Raw genomic sequence first — 9,265 nt, 5'->3', positions numbered from 1 at the left:
TGTGACTTCTTACCACAGGCCTATAATCCCTTTAATTAAAGCCTTCTTTCTGCGGCTCAGCTACAACTACCAACTACGTAGGAAAAGTCTCCTAAATCAAATGTTGCCATTCTGCAGTTAAAGGGGAAGTTTAAGCAAAGCTTCGTTTAAGATGGGTGGGATTATGCACATGGCGAGATCTGACAGCCACCCTGATGAGAAACCGTAACCAGCACATACCTCTGCAGTATGGTCTTAAAAAGAAAATAGCTCAAAACAGTCCACAGTAACAGCGAAGCAGTTTTGTAGGCTTCATCCTTTCACTCAGCAGATTTCATCGATCCTTTTGCAAGGGAGATATTTTAGTCGCTGACATTTTGATTGTCGGTGTTTGGCATGTGGTGGGCTGATAATTCATGTTGAAAAGCTGACTAATTGGGTACCACATCCAAAAGGCTCTCTGTCACTGGAGGCTGTCCAGAGTTAGGATGATTTCATGCAATTGAAGAGATAATTCACTTGCACATTTTGCTCAGCACAGCACAAGATATTCACGTGACTTTCCTGGCTCAGTGGTACTCCTAGTATCAGTGTAGTGTCAGCTTCGCTAGTTTAATACATTTAAATATGTGATTTTGCTATAATCACTATCCAGACATTTTTATTATTATTTCAAGACTAGACTAAACAAATCTTTTCTGCAATCCTGACTCAAAACATGGCCAAATAGAGACCTTGAGTGAAAAGAGTCATGGAGTAGTAATGGGGTAGCTCCAGTCTGTTGTAAGTACATTTACATACAGTAAATGTATGCAAATGAACAGGAAGCTACTCAGTGTGCATGAACCTTCCTGCCTCTGAAATGATTATCTGATCTACAGGGAATGTCATTCTAGGAAATTACTTTACCACCGCTTTCGAGTCTCCACAGCAAAATGTTTCTCAGCTTTATGTTTTAGCCATTAATGAGCAGCACAGCAAGCTGTTGTTGTAGTAAACACAACATAGTTGCTTAGTTAAACACCCGGAGCAACGTCATCATGTATTTAGAGTCGCCATCAGATTACCTTTTGCCACTTTTATTACACTTTTAGCTCTGTTTTGGTCTCCTTTTTAGCTACGAACTGCTCCACCATGTTCACCAGCTAGTGGCTGTGTCTTGCAGCATGCAGTGAATAGAGCACTTTGGCTGAAAACAGCTGCTGTAAATGATGCTAATGAGAGCTGTGAGAGGGAATCAAATCCCAAAAGATGCTTGCTGTAAAACCAAAATAATGGGTTAAAAGATGTCAAAACACTGAGAGAGTTTATGGAGATTTTAGACCATTACATGCAAGTTCATCTCTCCAAGCAACCCCCTTCGCATTACAGATTAAGTTTTCCATTGAATAAAATATGGATTAGGTCAGCTCTTAATGAGATATTAAGTTTTCAACAAACATTTTGGATTTTCTTACCTCAAAATCATTCTTTGATCAACTGCCATGCTTTTAGGTGCAATAATGTAAAAAAAAAGTGAATGTTGTGCTGTTCCATCTGTAATTATTTCTAACAAAAAGTGGTTTAGGTGTAGAAAACATTCAGCAGCTCTCTCGCCCTCGGGCACAAACATGGGAGAGATGGCGAGGACATTATGTGGAATTCTGAAGAGCCTCCAGGGACCATTACAAACCACTTACCATATTTATACCATGAAATATTCAGGCAGCACTTTTCCCAGTAAGCACACAACCCCTTCTTGAAGTCAAATGCAACCAAACTAAAAGCAACATGTAAACATATGGTCGCTTGGCAAACTCAGCCGTAACATTTTTTTTTCATTGAGGACATTGGCAAACTGGAGTCAGTACTGTATGTGTGTGCCATTTAAATTGTATCTTTAATATGATTAAGAATGATAATATCAGGGACAAATACTCCAACTTGTTATATTTTCAATCAGAAGCAAACTAAAACACAGAGTTTAGGACATTGTTAAAGGCTTTTACAGCAGTTTTACAGCTAGATTTTGTTTGGAGAGGCCTCTTTCCTCCTCTGTCGCTGCCAATGCTGGCAGAGAGGATAGGAAGAAGTATTTCAGTCTTTATATAAAGGCTAGTGTGCTCTGGTCTTCTTCCTCATCCTGTAATTCTGAAAGCTTCCTTCCTGTCTGGGATATGACATGCTAATGAATGCTCTTCCCTCTTCTCTAGTCCTGTATCACAGCTGTCTAATGAGAGCATCAGTGCATAAGTGGCTGCTGATGATGGATGCCTTCAGTTTTCTCAGCTGCGAGCTACTGATTAGCTCTGAAGAGATGATCCTTTTGCTTTGGACTGAAGTCTTCTTTCTTTGTCTGCAGATGTCCAAATATAGATTTCTCCTCAGGATAGAAATATTCTATTCTCATTCTCTCTTTGTTTTACAAAATGCAGATACAAAGTTTGTCCAGTGTGCACATATTTAAAGCTGTTTTTAGCCATGCTAGCAGTGTCTGTCGGACGGTCACTCCACCACTTTGATCCAGACTGAAATATCTCAACAATTGTCTGATATTTCTTTTTTTTTAAGAGTCATTCATGGATCACAGAAGATGAACCCAGCTGCCGTTTGTCGAGCCTCTGTCTTTTCTTCTCGTGCCACCAGGTTGACATTTGTGATTGTGAGTGAAAAGTCTCAACAACTACTGGGTGGATTGCCATGACATTTGGTTTATTCATGTTCCCTTCAGGATGAATAGTTATAACTTTCCAAATTCCAAATACATGCAAAGCCAATGACCTTTCCATCAGCCTCGGTTGTACTTTTGTGTTTACTGAATAGCAAATGTTAGTATTTAGCTAAACGCACTGCTGTACCTAAGTACAACATCCCAAAGCTGCTAGCAAGGCTGGAGACTCGTTGTCTTTAACAGCAAGGATTCATACGTCTAGTGGGAAAGGGGTCACCTGTTGTGATGAACCCACATCCCCCAACTCTGAAGTTCCCCTGAGCCCTACAAACATTTTAAGGTCGCTCAGCTTCTTGTTTTGGTTTTATAGCCTTCAATTGTGTCTGCTTAGCCCTCAACAACAGATACAGTTAGCAACTGGTGAACATAGTGTAGTATATAACCATTAAAGAGTCAAATATTTCCCTTGTTGGCGGAGACCAAAAGTAGAACAAAAAACATTCATCAGGTGACCAGAAACACAACTCCAAATGAAGGTTAACGTTTTTTGACACATTTGACAACTTTATAAAGTGACAATATGTTAATGTTGTTGTGTAGACAGCTTGTTTTGCTGCTGCTCAAATAACTTAGTAACAAAATTAACACTTTAACCTTCTTTACATGTGCCTGTGTGCACACCAGTGTTTTACATGAACATCAACTTATTAGGGAAAAAAAAAAAAAGTATTGACTGCAATACTTGTCACTGTGTGTAGTGACAAGTGAATACACAAATGCATGACTTGCATGGAGTAAATACATGCAGCCAAATTACAACTAAACCAATACAGGTAAGAAACACTGAGCACTAAAATCTGAATGTTTTTACCGGCAACCTACAATACAACACACTTATATTTCTTCGTTGTTTTAAAAATGGGCTGAACATGAATGTGAATTTAATGTGTGCACATCACTGACAAGCTTAGCTTCGTACTATTGCCTCAGTTCAGTTCAGTTTGATCCTTCTCCATATAAAGTGGGACATTTCAAACAGAATTGCATATCAAGTGTAAATTTAAATAAGGCCGGCCATCTGACGTCTTTAATCGGGAGGATAGTGTTCAGTTTATTTCCTTATTGCAGCCCAGAAACAGGGAAAAGTGGAATTATCCCAAACATACAGTGAGAGTAAGTTAAGTCCCTAAGAAGATTTATTTGCATGAGAACACACATCCAAAGCAGCTTCCCGTGATAAAAAAAAAACCTTGTTGGGATATAAGTATATAAGTACTGTACTTCTGAGTATTGCAGAGGTTTGTGTCTTTATTCCTCTAAGTTATTGTACAAATCTGCATTTCAAAGTACTGATAAATATGTTTGATGATAATGTTAATACCTACAGTAATACCTGAGTTCTTTGAAATGAGTAAACCGCCTAAAACTAAATTCACTGAAGGATGTAAATGCATTATGGAACATGCCAGATAAAGATGTTTTGCTTTAAATTAAATCCTTAAAGATTCCACTTTTAAAAATAGTGTTTGATGTTGCGTCATTCCTCTTCATTTACACATCACATGCTGGAAATGGTTGTATAGTTTGCTGAAGTTAAAGTTCAGTTTCCTTACACCCCACTCACTGTAACACAGACGTATGAGCGCCCTCGTCAGCAATAAGGCATATTTACATTAATTATTCACAGTGAATAAATGAAATGTCAGTGAAGTTTGTTGTTTTAAACAATGTTCTCTCTTTGGCGGAGGGTGCTTTGACAAGAGCAGTGAAAAAAAACAGTTTCACAGCTATAAGGAAGTAAATAATGTCCTTCTCTAAAGCTAAAACTGTTGTGTTGCGCATCTTTTAAGAAAAAAATATTTCTTGTGGAGACAAAAAATAACTTACTGAAATATGAATGTATCTGTTTTGGTCATATAATATGCCAATCTTAGTATCTCTGCAGCTGTACAATATGAATTGTCATGAATTTGGCACCTTTGCTGACCTGGAAACGTAATGTGCTTCTGATGTCTGTGATGAATTTCTCACAGACACGTCAGGATGCAAAAGTCATAGATGTAAGAAAATGTGGTGACTGGTTAACTCACAGCATTACAAACCAACGTGACTTCATTATAACATGACATTCATACTCTGAACTGTGAATAGTTTTATACACGTTAATTATTGGGGCTATGTATATCATGTTTTTTTGTTAACATGATATCAATTATGATAAATTATATTATTATATTTAGCTTATAACTAAATTATATATGTGTAAGTATATTATGGCCTTATTTACCTCTTGTTTTATTGATATTGTCATAATGATACATACAAGAATTTAAAAGCCATGTGAACTAGTCTTTCAAATTGATCAGGTTCCCTATTATAACTACGTTCACAGTTAATTCACCAACAAACAATTAAGGACATTACTCAGAATCAGAATTGGCTTGATTGGCCATGTATACCTACGCACACAATACCGTAACAGAAAAAAAAAACAAGAACAACAAAGTAGAACAGAGGTGAGCATAAACATTTAGCTACTATGTACACATATTAACATAAATACACGTTGAGACATTTCTAATTAACATACATGCAAGTAGTAAAATAAGTAATGAGCACTTTATTTAATGACACACTGAATGGACACTGCAGAGTTTGCAGTAAACTCCAACAGAACCTCTGAGGGTTAAGCTCAAGCTATTCCACATATTACTGTATGTGTAAAATATATGCCCGAAAATCAGGCATAACCATCGCATGTAGAACGGAAGCAGACACATATTTGAATATATCTTCATGGAGTTTCCAGTTTTAGAATAATATTTTTTTCCACAATATAAGAGAGGAAATAATATCAGAGATGATATGAACGGTTTCTGTGATCTGGTTTTACTGCTGCAGCTTAAAGAAGTGGCTGCTGACTCCGAGGAGCTTTTCTGACTACAACAATATCAAATGTTGAAGAAATCAGAGGTAAATAAAAGACAAGAAACATGATTAGTAAAGATGTATCTTAAAGTGATGCCTGACTTGGACTTGGGTGATTGATACACAGAAGTATTAGCAATCACAACGTGGACACAAGAAACCAGGTTATTGGGAACAATCTGATTAAAAGAGGAAAGTGTAGCCCACAGGGGAGTAAGTCAAGCTTGAAAAGATAAAGACAAATCACTCTCACACTCACACTCACACACCGGCCTCAGCCTTTTCTGAAGCAAAATAAAGTAATCTGTTTGTGGAAGACATTTATTGAGCTCTAGTTCCCCCTTGTGGTGGCTGTTAATGCTGCAGCAACAATGAGAGAGCATTCACTGGATTAAAGGTACATAAAGGTGAAACCTTAACTTCAAAACCTGCAACCTTTAAATCCATTGTTCCACAGATTCATACTTAGACGATAGTTATTTGTGTTTTCTGATGCCAAATCATTTAATAAACACAGTTTAAACCCGGCTTGTATTTTAATTACTGTAAATGGAGAGGCACAATGTACTTTTGTCATCTAAAAGACAAACTCATTGTTCAAAGATGTGACTTTAATTAATATAGTGAAACACATACTAATGTACTTAATTTACATTTATATAGTAAGAAAAATACTAATTTACAAGTAAAAAGTCCAGCATTAAACATATCTTAAGTAATAGTCTGTCAGCAAAATGTTACATAAATAAAAAAGTAAACCCCTGTGAGTATATTATATTAGATCAATATCTGATGCATTCAGGTATAAACAGCAACTAATGTTGTAGTTGATTGAGGTGCAGCTATTTTATATGCTGTTGGGTAATTTAAACTATAACAATGAATCATATTATATACGATTTGGGCGTAAAATCATAATTTGCAAAGTAGCTGTCAGATAAATGTAAAAAGGGCAATATGTTCCTCTAAAATGTAGAAGTACAATGAGTTCATAAGTAGGCCTAGTTGAGTAGATGTACTTAAGTTTATTTTTCCTAAAAAGTCATAACAAAAAACAAGCCTGTAAGAAAATATATATATATATTCATATAACTTTTTTAACTTTCATTCACCTGCAGCGGGTTCCTGCCATAGACAGGCGTGTGTGCGAGACCACGTGGGTGAAATAACTGCTTCTGTTGTTGTTTTGGGTGTTTTTCTTTACTCCGCCCACCCGTGTGTCCTATAAGACAGCTCACGTTGAGCTCAGACGCTCCACACAGTTGTCTCTTCGAAAATGGATGCCAACATTGTTGTTATGGGGACAGAAAGCGTCGGGAAATCAGGTAAGAACAGCGGAGAAATAGTTAGATGTGTAATATGTGTAATATACACACATATATATATATATATATATATATATATATATATATATATATATATATATATATATATATATATATATATGTGTGTGTGTGTGTGTGTATATCCTTCTGGTGCATATGCATGACATATTGTTGTTTTCCAGCGATTACTGTGCGTCTCTTAACTCGGAGATTCATCGGAGAGTATGGAGATATTGGTAAGTTTCTGTTTTACTAACGTCGGTGCAATGTAGCATTTTAGCTTCATCTAACTTTCCATTCACTGAACTTTTATCTTGCAGAATCCATCTACAGTCACAGTTTTGGGAGGGAATTCACTCTCAATATTTGGGATTCACCTTATTCTGAGGTGAGGAGAGATATAATAACTATCTGACAGTTGCGATAAATTATTTATTATCTTATTAATGCTGCTTTATTCTTCTAACAAGATGAAGTATTCCTCAAATTGAGTAAAAGTTGAAGTGTTCCAATGTAAAATATACTTCATTTAAAAATGTTATTTAAGTATAAAGTTACATAAAATGTCCCTAATAATAGCCTGTAATTCATTTCATAGTGTTCTTTATGTTAAACTCTACTTTTGGGTAGTTTTATATAAAATATTTGTTCACCATTTAGAAGATGATCATAAAATTGTGTCTAAACTCCTAATCTGCAAAGTAACTAATTAAAGCTGTAGTGCAGTAAAAGTACATTATTTGTGTTTGAAAGTGGTGTAGAAGTATAAATGTAAAACTCAAGTAAACTACAGGTCTCTTTGCAGTTTGTGGAAATGTATAATGTTACTTTTCGCCACGAACTTAAATGATCTTATTATTGCAGGATGTGGAGACCTCACTCTTTGAGAAGAAGGTCCAATGGGCAGACGGCTACGTTCTCGTCTACAGCATCTGCGACAGGGCCAGTTTCAACTCGGTCAGCAGGCTCATTCAGACCATCAAGTCCACGAAAGACTACCTGAGTGCAGATAAAGTGCCCATAGTGATTGTGGGTAACAAGAGGGACCTGCACCACAGACGGACAGTCCTGAGCGAGGAAGGCCGGCTGCTGGCGCTCAACACGGACTGCCACTTCTACGAGGTGTCGGCGGCTGAGAACTACCACAGCGTGCTCATGGTGTTTCACGGACTGGTGGACAGAATGAAGGACGCCAAGCTGACCTCAAAGAGGCCTCTGGGGTTCAGGGGCATAGTGAAAACCATGTCGGCAGTGTTTGCCAGGAGACGGACAGACTCCTTTTAGTAAGACTATGCCGGAAGAGGAGTACATTTTCTACAAATCTTCAAAAGAGAGGTTACACATTGTGTGTATTTGACTGGATGGATTACAGTTAATGAGAAATAACCATGTTACTGTGTCAAAGGTAACAATGAAGTCTCCCGAGATCAGAGACACTGCGGAGATGGGAGCTGCTCTTCCTTCAAATGTGTGGAAAGACTCCAAGGGGGAAAAACATGGAGGCCAAACAATGTGATATTTGTTTGGGGGGTGACAGATTTTGAGGTTAACTACACTTCAAGTAACAGGAGACTGATGAAATTACAGACTCATTCATTAGACAGATACTTAACATGTAAGATACGGTTGTGTGCAATATGTTTAAAATGTGGATTTAGAGTGGAAGAAATGATATGCACAAAATGTGCTTTTATTCACAATGATGACCAAAGAATGGAAGAAATATCAAAAGTAAAACTGGAAAAGTCCTGCTCAAGAATGAATTGTATTCTTGAAGTAAAACATGTGTATGTAAGTATAAACACTATAAAGTTTAAAAAAAAGAAGAAAAGGTTTTCCACTGAAATGTATTGTTTGTTTAAACCTTGTCTTACAAGGTTTTAAATAAAGCATAAAATGTGATTGTGGGGTGTGGTTAGGCTCAGCTGCAGAGTGGGTGGAGCGGGGATGTGGTTCAGGGAACAGTGTCGGGACAGGTCTAATCAACCTCAGCTGGGGTGAGGGTTAATCAGCCTAGCTTCGGTTAATGAGTGAGTGTGTGTGTGTGTGTGTGTGTGTGTGTGTGTGTGTCTGTTTTTCCCTCAAAAGGAGCAGTAGTGACGGGAAAGAGGGCCGCGGCGCGACAAGACTGCGGAAGTACAGTGTTTGTGTGCGATAAGCAATAAAAGAGCTTTTGTGAACCCCAAAGAACCCTTGTTGCTTATCTCTTTCTATCCAAGGGTCACGGGATAACGTGAGAGCGTTTACAGTGATTTATTTATTTTTTCATTTGTATAAAATGTTTATTTCATTTTCAGTAACATTATTGCTCTTTAATGCCCACTAGGTAATACTCATGCCTCGTAAGGAGTGATGGTGATGATGGGTCTACTTCAGATCAATA

General features: G+C 37.3%; 1 protein-coding gene across 1 annotated transcript; it reads left to right on the top strand.

The window, feature by feature from the left end:
* Window positions 1–6,776: 6,776 nt before the first annotated feature.
* On the top strand, window positions 6,777–8,847 carry si:dkeyp-59c12.1 (uncharacterized protein LOC555379 homolog). Its single transcript, XM_034535393.1, has 4 exons — window positions 6,777–6,882; window positions 7,065–7,118; window positions 7,203–7,270; window positions 7,747–8,847. The coding sequence occupies exons 1-4, from the start codon at window positions 6,834–6,836 to the stop codon at window positions 8,164–8,166; spliced, it is 591 nt and encodes a 196-aa protein (XP_034391284.1). The 5' UTR covers window positions 6,777–6,833; the 3' UTR covers window positions 8,167–8,847.
* Window positions 8,848–9,265: the final 418 nt, after the last annotated feature.

Source organism: Cyclopterus lumpus, chromosome 6, assembly GCF_009769545.1.
Source record: "Cyclopterus lumpus isolate fCycLum1 chromosome 6, fCycLum1.pri, whole genome shotgun sequence".
Lineage (NCBI taxonomy): Eukaryota > Metazoa > Chordata > Actinopteri > Perciformes > Cyclopteridae > Cyclopterus > Cyclopterus lumpus.
The sequence above is the reverse complement of the archived record's forward strand: the minus strand, read 5'-3'. Positions and strand labels throughout refer to the sequence as shown.